The sequence below is a fragment of the Carassius carassius genome, chromosome 30 (genome assembly GCF_963082965.1).
Source record: "Carassius carassius chromosome 30, fCarCar2.1, whole genome shotgun sequence".
Lineage (NCBI taxonomy): Eukaryota > Metazoa > Chordata > Actinopteri > Cypriniformes > Cyprinidae > Carassius > Carassius carassius.
Window position 1 is genome coordinate 22229938 of NC_081784.1, and position 18928 is coordinate 22248865.

General features: G+C 40.8%; 1 protein-coding gene across 1 annotated transcript in view; it reads right to left on the minus strand.

Moving 5' to 3' along the window:
- Window positions 1–6653: 6653 nt before the first annotated feature.
- Window positions 6654–18928, minus strand: part of LOC132110919 (uncharacterized) — a 32292-nt gene continuing 20017 nt past the window's right edge. Inside the window, exons 4-8 of the mRNA XM_059518025.1 lie at window positions 17372–17540; window positions 15943–16073; window positions 14914–15035; window positions 7760–7860; window positions 6654–7444 (exon numbers count right to left, since the gene is read on the minus strand). Coding sequence (XP_059374008.1) covers window positions 7767–7860; window positions 14914–15035; window positions 15943–16073; window positions 17372–17540 — 516 coding nt within the window. The 3' untranslated portion in view covers window positions 6654–7444; window positions 7760–7766. The remainder of the gene's footprint in view (window positions 7445–7759; window positions 7861–14913; window positions 15036–15942; window positions 16074–17371; window positions 17541–18928) is intronic.

Genomic DNA, 18928 nt, shown 5'->3' on the forward strand with positions numbered 1-18928 from the left:
GGCAGAAATAGAAGATGAGGTTGATATTCATATAAGTGATCAGAGGGAAAGTGAAGAATGTGATGAAGGTAGTCAGGAGCAGGAGGACAGAGCTGAAGAGGAAAGAGAAGAGAATGAGAGACTTAGGGATACTGGAGAGGGATTGTCAGAGGACCCAGGATTATGGCCAACAACTCTTACTGATAAGCACAGGAAAACTATTGTTCAAATACTAGCAAAAAACTGGACTTTAAAGACCTGATCAGCAAATTTGCGCATGCAAAGACCCGTCAATGGGCATTTAGTAAAAACTGACATTATTTAGTTTGTGTTTCAGACCAAAGTTTTTCTTATTTGGTATGGTCATTTTCAGAACTGCTTTACAGTATATTTGATTTAGTCCAGGTTTGGACCTGCTAGACCTTTGGTCATCTCAGTAAGTAGTACTTTCGACAATAAAACAAAAATATATTAATCAGAGTGTGGCCTATTTTGTATACATTTTAAGTGTTTTTATGATAAAAATGCAATACCTTACCCATTGGTATCACTATGGTATTGGGGGCCCAGCAAGATGGTTTGTACCCAGGGCCCAAAATTTGGTGCTACGCCCCTGGGCTGAGCCCTTAATTATGCAGAAGTTTAAGGCTTAATATAAATTAAAACGAGAGAGAGAGAGAGAGAAATAATAAATAAATAAAAATTAGCTCCCCTCAGTTATCATGAAGGGCAAAATTAGCTATATAGCATTTTAACATGGGGGAGTTTATGGGATTGACTCCCTTTTGCAACCTCCCGCTCTCTCTCGTGAAGCCAACAAGTGATTTAAACTGTAATTCATCGACTGGCTGCTACAGGCTGGCTGCAAAAGGGAGTCAATCGCTTGTTAAAATGCCCAACTTTACAGCAGAAAAAAAAAAAAAAGTTTACAGCCTGGTTCAAAAATATATTTTGTTCATTATAGCTAATTTTGCCCTTCATGACAACTGTGAGGGGGTGAATTTTTTTTAAGGCTTAAATTATAGTAAGCCTTAAAGTTCTGCATAATTAAGGGCGTGGCCACTTGAGTGACCGGTGGATTGCCGCTGCAGTCACTGCAGTCGACCTAGATGGGCGTGGCTTCAGCAACCAGCTCCCGCCTTTTTGCCCATTTTAGATTATTCGGAAGTGACACACGGTGATGCGCTGCCAAGATGGCGATGGCCACCTCCGCCCACTTTTGGCTTCAGAAACCAATGGGTGACGTCACGGACACCACGTCCATGTTTTTTTACGGTCTATGGTCAAAACGAATCATTTTTGTGTCTTCCCCTTTAAATGTAAATGAGCTGGTGCTCTGGGAAAGAGGAAAGAGCTTCAACACTTCAAGCTCCGGCAATACCGGTGCTAGCCTTTGCAAATAAACACTCCACTATTAGTACAAGCCTGTTATCTTTACAGAAAATGCACTCAATTGGCACGGTCATTAAAAAAAAAAAAAAAAAATTATTGCACTTTGAATTACACAGACAGGAGCACAGTATGATAAAAAAAGAAATAAAAGAAACTCATGGGACCATTGCATGCTACTACAAACTTTATAAGCCCCACTTGTGATTTATGTGCTCGACTAATTCCAGCGGTCGACTTCATATTGCTTTTATATGAAATTTTAACTCCTACTTTCCTATTCATGATCATTCTGGTAGCACGTGAAAGCAGCATCAGTAAAAACAGACCGACAATGGAAGCTTAGGCAACATTAGCCTTACAGAGTGCCAAGAAGGCCTTTCAGAAAGGCAATTTGGAAAACTAACATGTAATACTTACTACTTCTGGAGCTGTAGCTGGATCACGAACAGTTGGCACGGCTCCATCCTTCAGAAGAAACTTTTGTGCAAAAACTGATTTATATACTGACCCTCATTCATAATGCAGTTCTGAAAAGGAGGAACCATTTTAAGGAGGCTGCTGATGTTTAGGTAGCTAGCTTGAAGCCAGTGGGGGTGTCGGTACGAACAGATCCAGTCTTAGTAAAACCAGGCATCAAAAGGTTTATTGTACATCCAAGGAGGTTTTGTGCATGTAGATATGCATGTGTGCGTGTGGTTTCTATAAAGGGAACAGATATACAGAGTTTTAGTTGACCAATAAACAGTGCTAAATAAGGTACAAAGCAACAATGTTCCATCAACTGCACATGAAATAACTACAGCACATGCCTAAACAGGAACTAGAGCAAGCATGAAAATAAACACATTTAGGCCAAACTAAACCATACAAAGTACTATTTAGAATCAAACAAAGGCACTTACATGGTCAATTACGCACACGCAAGAAAAACAGAATGTAAAGAGTGAAACTCAGTCCTCTGCCCAGCACAACCACATGCAACAATAAAGCACAAGCGGTGGACCTAGGTGCAGCTAATAAAGTCTGTAAAATCATTCTAATTGAAGATTGGGTGAGTGTTGCTTTGGGCTAACAAGGAATTGAACAGACTGCGAGTGGTGTGGCACTGCTTTAATAGAGTGCTGCTCAGGGGGACACAAAAACTTTACAAGTCCGGTGTAAATGATTTGCGCAGACATAACCGAATTTCAGTAGAGTTGAGGGAGCACCTTCTTCAAAAACAAAATAAATCCACCTCGTCTTCAGTGGCTCAGATTTCAGGAGAATATGGAGAGAGCTATGTGGATTCATGCATGCAGCTACAGTACACCTTAAACGCTTGGGAGACATTCTCTTCAGTGCAGCAATGGGGGACTGTGTTCAGCTCGCTGTGAACTCACTCAGGGTGCATCTATGTATAAACAGCAGTGTCTGTCGACTTTCGTGGGTGAGGCCTGGGGCTAAGGTGACGTCACATTAGCAGCAATGCTGAAAAAAGATAGTTGGAATAGATAGTTTAAAAAAAATAGTGGTTGGATCTTTATCATTATAGGGTTTTTTTGCATAATAGGTCCCCTTTAAGTTAAATTTTATTGTTTTAGAAGACAAAGTGAAAGGTTATTTCACTGATTATTTCATTATAAATGGATCATTAAATCACTGATGCCTTAAATCTGTCTATGGGTGAGAAAGATATTGTGTTCGGATATATTACACATTTTGTACTCCGGCTCACACTTTCTTTTAAGAAGCCGATTTTATACTCACTCAGTATTCATGAGTGCTGTTTTTGTTTATGCTATTCATCCATAAAACTTGACTTTCCATCCCCATCATAATATAATGAGACTGAGTTGCCATCCCATTCCCTTTCTTCTTGGTATGTTGGTTTAGATTTGGATATTGCTTAAAACAATATGTTTCAAGAAAGAAAGAAAGAAAAATTACCACAGTCATGGAGGCAATTGCTTCTTCTCTGTTTCTGCTCAATGACAAAATGAAAAAAAAAACTGTTTAGATAAACTAAGCTGGACTTTGTAACAAAGTCCCACTGATGGTGACAGTAGTGAACCCATGTGAAGCTTAATAAACAAAAACATAGTAAACAAAAATATGCTATTAAACAGACATGGACTAAACCAGATTTTGACGTGATCATGAATTAAACTAAACAGATTCTAGATATTTCTGAGGTTCAGTAATGAGTGAAACAACAAGGTCCTCTACTGGAAAAAGTCTGCAATCACAAGCACCAGTCAGTTTCTAAGTATCTTGTAAAATAATGAGTGAAAATAAATATTGTGCAGATGAATGACTTTTTATGCCTTTCCTCCATATAGGGGTACTCAGTAGTTCTGTAGCATGTGCTTTTAAGATGAGCTTCAGGGGCGTTCATCTCATCCTTTTCTACAATATAAATGAGAAAATATGACTGGAAAACATAAAAAAAATTATGTGTTCATTTTGTTAAATGGATGATTCTGTATGATTTCTAAGCTGTATTCATCATGGGCACCATATCCATATCCTCTCCAGTCAGAGCACTGACTGGAAACTATCAGGAGCACCACATGAGGGAGACACAAGATGATATAAACCATGTATCCTGGCTGACTCACATAGAGTAAGATAGTTCCTGAAGAGATTTCATATGTGATATTTGTATGACTTTCTTTCTAAACTGGAGCACAAAAGAAAAAAAATTAGCAAAGTGTGCTGTTTCTTCTGTTATATTGAAATCAAATGGGACTGAAGATTTTGGCTTAAAAACACGTAAATCGTAATAAAAGTATAATAAAAATGGTTCAGATGACTTGTGCGCTATTCCAAGTCTGCTGGAATCGCACACTTTTGAGTGAGAAAAGGAACGAAAATCCCCTTCCAGAGGACTGTTAACCACTTCAGCTGTTATTTTGATTTTTTGAGAATTAGGCATATGCAATATTGGACCCACCGGTGGGTCCCCAGAGTTGATGTGGTTAACAACTGCAACGAGTCTTCAGAATCAGATGAGTTAACAAATAACTTAGGCCGGTTTGTGAACCTGTTTTTGAATTATGAATATCATTAAGTTTTCTTGGGGTTTTACATTTGAAAACCCAAGTTAACCAGTTCTGGTCAGACTCTGGCCTGCCGGAGGCTTGGCGTACCCCTAGGGCCGAAGATATGGCCCAGTTTCATTTCACTAACTTTTAATTTAAAATTGCTATTCAGCCAAAATGTTTGCTTTTATTTTAATAATATAGATTGTAGCAATACATAAAAAACACGACTTAACAAATCTATAAACGTCTCATTGTACATGCAATTATAGTCCATTTTAAAGAACTCACTTGATAAAGTTGGCATGATTAAAATTTACTTACACAATTTATTAAAAAAACTAAGCAATAACAGAAAAAAGTTCATGTATTTTAAATGTACAAATGTTCTGTGAATTACACACGGATATGCTGGTGCCTCTGGAGCAATGGAGTGTTCCTGTAAATCATCAATCACTGGCACACATCCAACTACTGTATATATTTCACAGTGTTTGTTTCTAGCCTGTGGTATCTGTAGATGCAGAGGGTGGGTCTGTAAGACATATTTTATGACTCCATTGTGTTGGAGTTGCTGGAATGTGTGTAGCTACAGTACACTGGCTCTCCTGAACCTCTGAGGGGTATAAAACAAGTTCTTATTTCTGATATTTGTTCAACAAGCCACTCAGCTCGCATACAATGCTCTGTAGACGTTTGTACTTCTGTTGATAATTGAGTTAAATGTACTAGTATCGCAATTTGTTCTATTCCAGTTTAGAAATTAAACTTAGGGTTATGAAAACGTGGAATTAGTAATATGGTCTAGCTCATGCATTACCGTTGCCTACTGATATCAAGTGTGCTCCGCTGTGCCATGCTGATAAACAGCTTGACTCTCAAGTGTTTCAATTTTATAATACATTTTATGAGTTTGGAGTACACTTATAGTCTGTGACTCCATAGGTTCCACACATGCTATAAATGTACATCTATTGTTCACATTTATAATCACATGTAAACAATTTATTTAAAGCTGCTTGCGCAGCGACTTCTTGAACTCTGTGTTAAGTGAGAGAAACCTGAGATACTTCATGCTGAAGGTAATGCTTATATTTTGCTGTCAACTCCCATTGACCTCATGACCTTGACTCATGTTTTCTCACCTGATCCTTTAGTCACTGCTTATCCTGTAGACTAAATATTAACTCTCATACACTGAAAGGTGTCTTTATATTATGCTGAGTATAACAGTCGATTTATATTTTTATCTTTTGTGAATTATATCTTGATATGAATATGACAAAATATTACCTTTTTAGTTCAAAGCCTATGGAACCCCCGAGGGAACACGGTGATAAAAATACTGAAATTAAGGGAAAATCATATTTTAATGCTTTTGAGTTCTCTTCTCCCAATATACTTTGCATTCACTAGCAAAACCTTTGGGGAAAAAATAATATGATGTGGGAGGGCTTTTGCCAAGATTCTTGGCAGAACAGTTCATGAATCAGCACATGATGAAAGACACATTTAAACCATCCAATGTTATTTAGAAATATCTTATTTATTAAAAATACATTTGAATAACAATGCAATATGCATATTGAATTATTCCGTCCATTTGGTCCATTACAGCACAAGATAACAACAGAATATCTTTGTCTTGTCTTCTGTCCCTAACAGACAAAAAAAAATCTGCCATACTTCAGCTCTCATGTATTTTTACACATGGTTTAACACTATTACTCAGTACAGTGACTATGAAATAATAAGTCAAGCATATATCAAAAGACAGTGCTGGGAGCCACCTTGTGTTTTAATACACTTTCCTGGCCAGAACAATATTGTGTTACAGAAATTTAATTAGAAAACTGATGTTCCATCTTTAACACTAAGTGGTCTGCACAACAGTCTTTATCTAGATATCATTATTTTAGTACCTCACTCACTCAGCTGTCAACAAAGGCAGTTAAACACTTGACAAATGCCACGTTGCTCACTTTCTGAGCTTAACTTAATGTTGTCCAGGAGATCTGACTGTTTTCACTGTATTATCTATTAGTAAAAGCCTGAATGAAACACCTTATTAATTCAAAAGGGTCAATTCATAACATATTTTTATTATTATTTGCACTTTCTCCCTGAGGTCCACTTAAAAGTTTAATAAAGTGTTATGACCATTTTAATGCTGCATTTCATTCTGTTTAAATAACAGTGTTTATATAGCACATAGGAAGCTCTTTTTAATTCATATTTAAGGATGATAATTCAGGTTCAGACTCTGGGCATTGTTTATTTTTTAGGAAAGTGAAAGGTCACACACAATATATAACATCAGACAGGCGAGCTGCGTACAGAACTACCATAAGTCATTTACATGTTATCATAAGCCCCATCATCACAGCGATATATACGTCTGTAGATGTAGGAATTCAGACGTGGGAGCACCTCTTATCGACTCTCATCTGCACATATGATCCATGCTTCATAGATACATGCATATTTGTTCTGTCTGTATATACACACTTACATATGGCAGTTCTTATAATAGTTGTACAAAATGATCTATATTAAGTTATAGCCAACATGGTCAACATTTGTTATCATTTGGATGTATTTCAAGTACTTTAAAATTAGGACGGTGTCTGGTAAATAGTCCTGGCAGAAATTTATATCAGTGTATACATCAGGGGTTACTGTAATTCCCTTTGTCTAATCACATTCTGTAAATCATTTTTCCGTGTATATGTAGTCTTTTACAGTACCTCATTAGCTGATAAATCTAATGAGTACTTTATTTGATTTAAAGACATTTATATAAATTTCATGCCACACAAGCTCCATCAACAGGTCAACTCAACACTTTCATCAACATATAAACATCTCTCTTAGTATTATATACACACAATACCAACTTTTTCTCTGTCATTATTCAAATCCCGTTCATTGTGTATTTCTCTCCCATCTTGTTCATCAGTCTGGAAAAACCATCTGCAAATTGCAAAAACCACCACTTTATCCTTTGCTTTTCAGATAAGCTGCCCCATCGCAGGCCGTCTACTCATTGTCTGATGAGAAAACAAATGCTGAGAGTTAACATACTGCTCCTTCACTGTGTGCATGATATCAGTTGTACTGAAACAACACTGTTGAGAGATAGAGCAATATTTTTTCCTAAACAGTCTTAAAATAACAAATGACCTGGAACATAAACCCTGGACCAAGCACTGAATGCTTTGTTTTTTCAGTTTCAAATTAGTTCTGGGTCTGGCCTCTTCATCTTCCATGGAAGATATTTCCATGGGAACCATATGTGTCTTAGTGTCAGTTTTTGACCTTCATTTCCATAGTTCTTGCACTAGGAAGTGGCAGAAGATGTATTTTGTATTAATACTACTGTGGCCACAGATAGTCCAGTTTCTGATGGCCCAGAGCGACCATGGAGCTTCTGTTTGTCCTGGGACGTTCTGCTGACATCACATCTGGGCTGTTAGGAAGACAGACACCATTTTAGCAATCTTAGTAGCAGTGAACAAATTTATAGTGTAATTTAGGTGTGGATTTCAAGCATGCTTTCCATATCACGCTAAATATTGGGGCACAACTTTAAAACATTTTAAACATGTATTACATAACCTTTTCCAGATAGCACTAATGAGAATGTTAATGCCCCATTAAGTTTGGCTGATGTAATGGAATTGATTTTTCAAATTGCACTGCACTTATGATGACAAGTAGATTATAATGGTATGTGAGAACAGAGACTAAGAGCAAATACTGTCTCTTAAAGTTCAGCATATTGTATGAATCACTGGTCCATATGGATATATTCCTCAGAAAAGGTAGGAATCGGGAGGGGAGCATGTTCAGCATGGCTCCTATATCTCATCTAATGAGTGAAATACATGGGGAATTCACTTACTCCCACCAGCATACCTCCGACCTGACTCTGCAGCCCTGAACTATTCATCTGAGTCTGTGCCAACCTGTGTGTGATCACAGCTCAATGGTACAACACACTGAGGTTCAAGTTGTTGTTTTTATTGAGAGAGGGGACATTTTTCAAGGGTCTGTCCCTAAAATGCTCTTCCCTATGTCACAGATGAAATATCAGTTATCAGTTCAGAAAGAATGTGGAGGTGATGTTGCAATTGTCACGGCTTACGCTGCTGGAAGGAACACGGAGCCGAGGGATAAACGAAACAAGGATTTATTAAATCAAACATAGGCAAGGTAAGTAGCAAATAACAGGTGGCAAGTGGCGAGTGGCAAGTAACAGGTAACAAGCGGACAAGTAGACAAGTTGACAAGTAACAAGTAGACGAGTAGACCCGACAAAACAGAACTGAAAGGACAAGGCTTTTATACACGGGATAATAGGGAAAACACAGGTGGATGGAATGACTAAATTAACAGGGACATGGAACACATGCGGAAATGACTAGACACACCTGGGAACTAATCAAACCACACACGGAAGACAGAAACTGGGTCACAGGGGCAAAAACACACAAAATGAGTCCAGGTGTGTGACAGTACTCCCCCCTCCCGGTAGGTGCGTCCTCGCACCGTAGAAACAACAAAGGGAGGCGTGGGTGGGAACTTGGGAGGAGGTTCCGGTGGAGGACAGCCTCCCAGGAGGGGGCCAGCAGACAGGGACTACAGAGGAAGGAGCCAGGGAGGAGATGACGGAGGGAGGAGCCAGGGAGGAGACAGGAAGGATCTGAAGCAGGAGGTACCCAGCAGGACCCAGGCCACAGCCATAACGACCCAAGGTGGGGCCGACAGTGGAAGGAGCCATGGAGGAGCAGGCATTGGAGTAAGCTCTGGGGCTGGAGCCCTTCCTGGGCTTAACGGAGGATCAGGAGCCCGTCCTGGGCTTAACAGAGGATCAGGAGCCCGTCCTGGGCTTAACGGGGGAACAGGAGCCCGTCCTGGGCTTAACAGAGGATCAGGAGCCCGTCCTGGGCTTAACGGGGGAACAGGAGCCCGTCCTGGGCTTAACGGGGGAACAGGAGCCCGTCCTGGGCTTAACGGGGAATCAGGAGCCCTTCCTGGGCTTAACAGAGGATCAGGAGCCTGTCCTGGGCTTACAGGAGGATCAGGAGCCCGTCCTGGGCTTAACGGAAGATCAGGAGCCCGTCCTGGGCTTAACGGAAGATCAGGAGCCCGTCCTGGGCTTAACAGAGGATCAGGAGCCCGTCCTGGGCTTAACGGGGGAACAGGAGCCCGTCCTGGGCTTAACAGAGGATCAGGAGCCCGTCCTGGGCTTAACGGGGAATCAGGAGCCCTTCCTGGGCTTAACAGAGGATCAGGAGCCCGTCCTGGGCTTAACGGGGGAACAGGAGCCCGTCCTGGGCTTAACGGGGGAACAGGAGCCCGTCCTGGGCTTAACGGGGAATCAGGAGCCCTTCCTGGGCTTAACAGAGGATCAGGAGCCCGTCCTGGGCTTACAGGAGGATCAGGAGCCCGTCCTGGGCTTAACGGAAGATCAGGAGCCCTTCCTGGGCTTAACAGAGGATCAGGAGCCCGTCCTGGGCTTACAGGAGGATCAGGAGCCCTTCCTGGGCTTAACAGAGGATCTGGCATAGGTGAATTGGAAACCCCCTCATTTTGACCCATTTGGCGCTCCACATTTTGCTCCCTCGTGGTGGGCAGTGTCGCCGGCTCTCGCACCTGGTCTGACGGGTTGCTCTCTGGCTCTCCGTCATCGGTGGGCTCGGGCTTATGCCTCGTACCGTGGGGAGATTGTAGGCTGGGCTCTGGGTCCAGAGTGGACCTGGCGAGATCCTCCATTGGGCCGACCGTGAGAGGTGACCCATTTCTCACCAGATTCCACTCTATGAATGCGGCGAAATCCTCCCGAGGACCATCTTCGGGCGACGTGGTCCGGGTAGCTGGTGGCATTAGCTATCAAGAGAAACCGTCTGGTATGGTCCTTGAGAGACAGCCCCTCCTGCTCCAGCAGGAGGAGGAGGTATTCGGGGCGATAGAGGGGATCCATGACACACTACGGAAAGAAAAAGACTGTGAAAAAACGGAAAACAAAACGGAGGGAAAACACGCAGTTTTTAACTTTTTAGGTCGGGTCTTCTGTCACGGCTTACGCTGCTGGAAGGAACACGGAGCCGAGGGATAAACGAAACAAGGATTTATTAAATCAAACATAGGCAAGGTAAGTAGCAAATAACAGGTGGCAAGTGGCGAGTGGCAAGTAACAGGTAACAAGTGGACAAGTAGACAAGTTGACAAGTAACAAGTAGACGAGTAGACCCGACAAAACAGAACTGAAAGGACAAGGCTTTTATACACGGGATAATAGGGAAAACACAGGTGGATGGAATGACTAAATTAACAGGGACATGGAACACATGCGGAAATGACTAGACACACCTGGGAACTAATCAAACCACACACGGAAGACAGAAACTGGGTCACAGGGGCAAAAACACACAAAATGAGTCCAGGTGTGTGACAGCAATACGCTCAGCAAACCTGGAACTAGTCTCTAGCTTTTTCAACCAGTCAGAATAAACAACTGAACAGTGTCATATTATAAACTGATTTATTAACATTGTGAAAAAGTGCAGTATAGATGTTCTAGCATCATGTATTACGTCCACAAAACCCATGATACTGAAAAAATCTGAGTTGTTCCTAAAAAAAAAAAAAAATTCTGCTACTTAAAATTAAGTGTTAAAAAATTAAACAAATTGGAAATGTAATAGTAGTAGTAATAGTAGTAAATAGTAGTAAAATGTCTGAAAAAAATATATAATAATAAACCGGCAATATTTTAATTTAATTTTAATCAATTTGATAATATTACTTAATCCATTAACTAACACTGAGCAAAACAATAGCTATGCAGCAGTTATTAACCTTTTTAGTTAATATTAGTTAATAATAATGTTCATGTTAATGTTCACAGTGCATTATGTTAACCTTCAACATTTGATCTTTAAAATGTATTAGTAAATGCTGAGATTAACGGGGTGGGGGGTGGATTAATAACAAATTACTAAAAATTAAATAAACAAAAAAATTTAATAATAATAATAATACAATATTTCTAAATATTAATACATGCTCCTAATAGTATATAAAATATCCTAATTATATGGGCTTAATAATCCAATGCATAATCGGTGTTCTGCTTTCTGCTCATTCATACAATGTGGTGCTAGTCACTGACTACCACATGAGCCCAGTGCTGAGGTATTTAAGAGGAGACAGTGTACAGGCCAGATTTGGAAGCCCAGCAGTTTAGCATTATACAGCATGTGGTTGTGATGAGAGTCTTATCTTGCATCACATGGACACAAAGTGAGTCATAACATCAAAAGAACAAAGCCATTAGTAGTACTTGTGTTCACCATCTCTCTCTTGTCTGTGTTTGTGTTGGTGTGTGTATGTGTGTGGATGGAGCCGGTGATCACTGGGCTGTCTATCTAACATGCCCTCAGAGTACCTCGACCTGAAGGAAGTGTTCAGTAACTCCAGGCTGCTTCTCTTCCTCCGTATCATCCCTATGACTGTGCTATAGATTTACTCCCAGGTAAGTCTCTGCCTAAGGGCAAGCTTTACTTACTTTCTGCTCCAGAAAGGGAGGCCATGGAGAAATATATTTCTGATTCTCTAGCCTCCGGATTAATCCGCCCTTCCTCTTCTCCTGCAGGGGCGGAATTCTTTTTTGTGGGGAAGAAGGATGGTTCTCTGTGACCTTGTATTGATTACCAAAGGTTGAACAACATCACGGTAAAGAATACTTATCCTTTGCCGTTGATGTCTTCAGCTTTCGAGAGATTGCAGGGAGCATCCGTCTTCACAAAATTGGATTTACGTAATGCCTATCATTTGGTTTGCATCAGGAAGGGGGATGAGTGGAAAACCACATTTAACACCCCAGGGGTCATTTTGAATACTTGGTTATGCCCTTCGGGCTATCCAACTCCCCAGCGGTTTTCCAGGCACTCGTCAATGACGTGTTGAGAGACATGGTAGATCAGTTCATATGTCTACCTGGATGACATATTGATTTTTTCTTTGTCGGTCCAGGAACACGTTCAACACGTCAGACGAGTGCTTCAGAGGTTGCTAGAGAATGAGCTCTTTGTCAAGGCGGAGAAATGCGCTTTTCATGCACAGTCTGTTCCTTTCCTAGTTTACATCATCTCCTCTGAGGGAGTGCGTATGGATCCTGACAAGGTTAAGGCTGTGGTAGATTGGCCAAGTCCAGATTCCCATAAGGCCCTACAGAGGTTTCTGGGGTTCGCCAACTTCTATTGGCATTTCATTCGCAACTTCAGCCAACTAGCCACGCCTCTGACCGTCTTGACCTCCCCCAGAATGACGTTCAGGTGGTCCGTTACAGCCGAGGCTGTATTCGTCAACCTCAAAAGCTGCTTTTTTTTCGGCTGCCATCTTAGTCGCCCCAGATCCCTCATGTCAGTTCATGGTGGAGGTCAACGCATCAGAGGTGGGGGTAGGTGCAGTCTATCCCAACGTTCTACCTCAGACGACAAGATGCACCCTTGTGCATTTTTGTCCCACCATATGTCACCTGCCGACCATAATTATGACATTGGTAACAGAGAGTTGTTGGCCATCAAGTTAGCGTTGGAGGAGTGGCGTAATTGGTTAGAAGGGTCGGGGGTACCTTTTATCATTTGGACCGATCATAAGAACCTTGAATATATTAGATCTGCTAAAAGACTCAATTCCAGGCAGGCTTGATGGGCACTTTTTTTCGGACGTTTTGACTTTTCTCTCTGGTACCGCCCAAGGTCTAAAAACATCAAACCTGGTTATGGTCCGAAGTCATTCGATGGGGTCATTGCTCCAAAATTGCTTGTCATCCAGGAGTAAGTCAGACTAGCTGGTTAATTAAGCAACGATTCTGGTGGCCATTAATGGCTTGCGACATACGCAGTTTTGTTTTGGCTTGCTCAGTTTGTCCCATTGGTAAGACATCTAACCGACCTCCTGATGGGTTACTTCATCTGCTGTCTTTCCCTTCAAGACCCTGGTCCCACATTGCGCTAGATTTTGTCACCGCCCTCCCGCCCTCTAATGGCATGACGGTTGTTTTAACCGTAGTGGACCGGTTCTCGAAGGTTTCACATTTTATTCCCTTGCCCAAATTACCTTCAGCCAAGGAGACTGCGGTGACTGTTGTAGACCACGTCTTTCGTTTACATGGCCTGCCGATGGACATGGTCTCTGACAGGGGGTCCCAATTTGTGTCCAAATTTTGGAAAGAGTTCTGAAAATTATTAGGAGCTACAGTCAGTCTGTCTTCGGGTTACCATCCCCAGAGCAATTGTCAGACAGAGCGAGCCAACCAAGATTTGGAGCGAGTGTTGTGATGTTTGGTGTCCGAGAATCCTTCATCCTGGAGCCAACAACTTTCTATGGTTGAGTACGCACATAACTCGTTACCAGTGTCATCCACGGGCCTCTCTCCTTTTGAGTGTAGTCTAGGGTACCAGCCACCAATTTTTCCGAGTCTGTATTCCGAAGTCGCTGTCCCCTCCGCTCACACCTTCGTCCAGAGGTGTCACTGCACATGGACCAGAGCCCGTGAGACTCTGCTCCAGGTGGGGGTGCGCACTAAGGCTAAGGCTGATCGCCACCGGTCAAAGCCTCCCATATATGTCATGGGTCAAATGGTGTGGCTTTCTACCAAAAATACGTGTCTAATAGGTTAGCTCCTAAATTCATCGGCACGTTTACTGTCAGCAAGATCATTAGCCCGGTGACAGTCCGCCTCAAACTTCCTCCGGCGTACAGGAGAATTCACCCCAGCTTTCATGTCTCCAAATTGAAACCTGTTTTTCGTTCTCGCCTTAATCCGCTGGCCCCGGTTCCCCCACCGCCGCGACTTGTAAACGGGGAACCTACGTATTCGGTTAATTGTATTCTTGACTCGAGACGGAGGGGACGTGGATTCCAATACCTGGTGGACTGGGAAGGTTATGGTCCGTTGGTGTGTATATGTGTGTGGGTGGAGCCGCTGATCAGCACCTCAATCATGATTGATCAGCACGCCAGTTGCAGAGGATCAACGCTGACTATTTAGTCTCTCTGTTTTCTTCTTATCTTTTGTCAGATCGTTGTTTGGCTGTTCCTGTCTGTTCCCACCTGACCAATTACTGTTATTGCCTGTTCGTTTGTCCTGCAAGTCTGCCTTCATGTCTTCAGTATCTCTCAGATTATTACTGCTGTCAACTTCCGGATCTTTGTCGTCTTCACCCACTTCACGGGATCTTCACGTCTGGACTGGGCTGTACTACAGCGTCCCTGTGTCACTAAGTGTTTGCTTCCCTGGACATTGTTTCGTTTATCATCATCATCTCTGTTCCTGCATTTACTAATAAACTCTCTTTTACTTGCTATTGAATCCATCTTATCATTTCATCATCTTATCACTTATAAAATAACATTCAGTGAGCCTTCAGGGGAGAATCAAATCTGACTATTGTTTTAAGTGCTAATGAGCTGAAACTCCTGAAGGATTATGAAAAGCTGGATGGAGTACCGGTAAAGCTGTGGACACGATCTCTTCAGGGAGCCTGAAGACAGTCCCAGATGGCTCTGGTTCCTCAGTTTGGTCTTCTTCACTAGATCCTTCACTCTTCCCCATGTATAGTTCTCACTCAACTGCAAAACACAAAGTTACACTGTAAAAACTACTGTAAATTTATTAGTAAAAGGCAATAATAATAAAAGATATTTGGTTAAACTACTTGGTTAATTGGTTTCAATTATTTTTATTAACCTCATTCGCATGTTGCTTTGCATAAAAGCAAAATGAGTAAGTATAAATGTTAAAGTAAGTTTCCTTAAAGTGAAGTAATTGTAATGAATCTCATATTTATATGTAATTTAACAGTGAGTTACAGTTAGATAATAAAATACAGATACTGTTTGGAAGTGAAAATAACAAGTCATCTTGTATTTTAAAGCCATAAATTGACATTCACACAGTTCCTTGTATGACACTTTACATTTGATGCCTTTTCATTTAACATACTTTGTACTTTGGTCTATTAACATTATGTCAGTAAATGAAATATATTTTATGCACTGTAAATTAAAGTTCAAATTTGTAAAATTGTAATTATTTTATATTTCTACAGTTTAGTTCTGTCAACCACAGCTGCTGTTTTTACCATTAATTGTATGTGTAGGTGATAGGTAGATACACCTGAAAGCCATTCATAATACCGGAGGACAGAGATCAATGCATTTGTATTACTTTTTTAATATTATTTATACAAAGTTTGTTATTGTGGAGTTTCATTGTCCAGTGGAATGTTTTGTCAGCTGAATAAACTTAATCGTTATTAATAACAATGTAACTTACAGCTTCAACAGGCTCTACTTCCATGCCAGGCAGCTTGATTTTTATTTTCATTTGACTAAACTACCACAATCTAGAATAATATAATGAGTAAACAGATGCATGAGACAGAGAGGCTTGACCAAACACTGGCTATAATTTGATTTCCCCTGATTGTTGAAGGATGAGTGTTTGTCCAATTGAGTTGATAATTGACTGACTCACACGTCTGTGTGGAGCAGAGAGGACCTCAGCGCTGTCACTCAGGTACTTTGCCTCTCCCTCTGTGTAGCTCCTCCGATTAAGACCCCTCCTCCTCCAAACAGGAAGAGCCTGTTGGCAGCCCACGTCACCATCTGTCCAAGATACAAAGTTACTAACTACTATAATAACTGTTATGAACTATTATGAATGTGTGATCTATGACTACTAAACTCTAGACCCTCTGAACGGTGTGTGTACACACTGAAACATACATTGGCTCTTTTTTTTTCAGTCCACAAAAAAAAATCCCTGAAATATCTTTCTTCTCTCTATATGGAATTCCATAAATTCCACCTATCGCTGACATATTCATTTTCCATTTTTCCAGAGATTAATGTTTGGTAGCCCACCCATCTAATGGAACATGAGATTGAAGAAAAGCAACCAAGACAGCATATCTATCTATCTATCTATCTATCTATCTATCTATCTATCTATCTATCTATCTATCTATCTATCTATCTATCTATCTATCTATCTATCTATCTATCTATCTATCTATCTGTCTGTCTGTCTCTCTGTCTGTCTGTCTGTGGGTCTGTCTGTCTATCTGTCTGTCTGTCTGTCTCTCTGTCTGTCTGTGGGTTTGTCTGTCTGTCTGTCTGTCTGTCTGTCTGTGGGTCTGTCTGTCTGTCTGTCTGTCTGTCTTTCTGTCTGTCTGTCTGTCTGTCTGTCTGTCTGTCTGTCTGTCTGTCTGAATGTCTGTCTGTCTGTCTGTCTGTCTGAATGTCTGTCTGTCTGTCTATCTCTCTGTCTGTCTGTGGGTCTCTCTGTCTGTCTGTCTGTCTGTCTGTCTGTGGGTCTGTCTGTCTCTCTGTCTGTCTGTCTGTCTGTCTGTCTGTCTGAATGTCTGTCTGTCTGTCTGTCTGTCTGTCTGTCTGTCTCTCTGTCTGTCTGTGGGTCTGTCTGTCTGTCTGTCTGTGGGTCTGTCTGTCTGTCTCTCTGTCTGTCTGTGGGTCTGTCTGTCTGTCTCTCTGTCTGTCTGTCTGTCTGTCTGTGGGTCTGTCTGTCTCTCTGTCTGTCTGTCTGAATGTCTGTCTGTCTGTCTGTCTCTCTGTCTGTCTGTGGGTCTGTCTGTCTGTCTGTCTGTCTGTCTGTCTGTCTGTCTGCCTGTCTGTCTGCCTGTCTGTATAGTCTTATACAATTTTCAAACTTGAACAACTTTCAGGCATGGCTTTTTCAAACCAACATTCAAAGATTGTCTTGAACTTGAATTCATTTTCTAGTTTAATTATGTGCTTATATAATTCATTATCAGAAGTTATAGGCACAGATAAGCCTGCTCCATGCCTTACAAACATTAGGCTTTTTCAATAGTAGGTCTAGCCAGTGTAAACACAGATAAATCTTAGCCCTCAGTGTATGACTGCAGGTGTGTTTGTACACTGACCTCTCATGGCTGCGCTGAGGGGGATGCGTGTGACCTCAGGGATTGTGCTGAGGTCAGACAGTGTGCTGTTTGATGCCTTCAGGCTGTAGTGGTCACTGCAAAAGTGTCTCTTGAGCTCTTGGAAGGCCAGGTTGGCTGCTCCACAGTTACAGTGCTGCATAAAAAAATCCTAAAAAAGAGAGCTGGGATTGAGAGTTTGTCTCATGAAACTGAGACAATTTGATTTATTCAATTTATTAGTGATCTATTTTATAAAGGCATGCACAGATAGGCCCATGGATTGGTAAAGTTTTATGTTTTGTATAGATGAAATGCTCCAAAAAGTAAAGTTTGGTAATTTGGGAAAGAAGAATACTTAAAATAGTTCACTTTATGAAATCTAAATTCAATTTGTGGATATTCACACCCATGGGTCATGCATGATCGCACATAGTTGGCCCATAGAATAGACAACTGGTTCAGATTTATGTAAGTGAAAAATGACTAAAGCCGAAATTATTAATAATAATTTGACTGTAGTCGAAATTATTTGAATAATATTAATTTCAAACTATATATATTGGGATGCCTTGCTACTTCATAAATGTTTATTGAAAATAGGGTAAATTTCTAATTCCACGTTATCTGATCCTTTCTTTATCTAACAAGAAATAATTCATCTAGCTGTTATATAAAGTATAACTGTATAAACATATCAGTCATACTTTATTTAGACATTAAAATAAGAAAACAAAATGGATTGAAATGGCTTTATCACAAAGTCCACGCACAGAGCTAAAATATTAATTCAGATAGCAGCTCAGATAATTTGGTTTTGAATTAATATGATGTTCTTATTGAGAAGCAAGTCTTTATTTGCGCTTTATTTATTCCTATCTTTGTCTAGGAGAAACAATAATTAAAAAATGACATCTCACTTGTGATTATGCATTCCTATGAGGAACATTAGCAGTCATGAGACAAAATCAAAATGACCCTGAATTGCTCTTCCAGTGGGAAATGTATTTATCTGGGTCCCTATTTTAAGCATTTTCCTTGTGTATCACACATCATCACTTGGACCACCCGAACAGCTGAAATCTGCTAGTGTCATTTCCACCAATTATTCTTGTTGTTGTTACACATTTGCCTCCTGACCAAACGTAGAGTGTAGTGGATATGACTTATATTTTTAATACAGTGTATAAAAAAGTATAAGAGCCTTTGATTTTTAAGAAAAAACAAACAAACAAACACAAGATCCATTTCTCAGCCTCTGAAAATAACATGGCAGTGTTTCTTGTCAGCCAGAGTGATAAAATGCTTCCCTAATCTCTGTTTATCCAAGATTATCCTCTTAGTTCCATCACATTAGTATTTGCATGGTAAATGCTGTCTGACTGATGAGGTGATTGATGAGGTAAGATGCCATGGCAGAAGCTGTTGAACATGGTTTGAAGATAAAAGCATTTGCCTTAAATGTCCCATAAACCTAAACACCAGCTGCTTCAACCTGCTGTACTGTGATTTAGCATATCAGTTCTTCAGATCGGTTATGGCTGATAACTGAGGAGATCC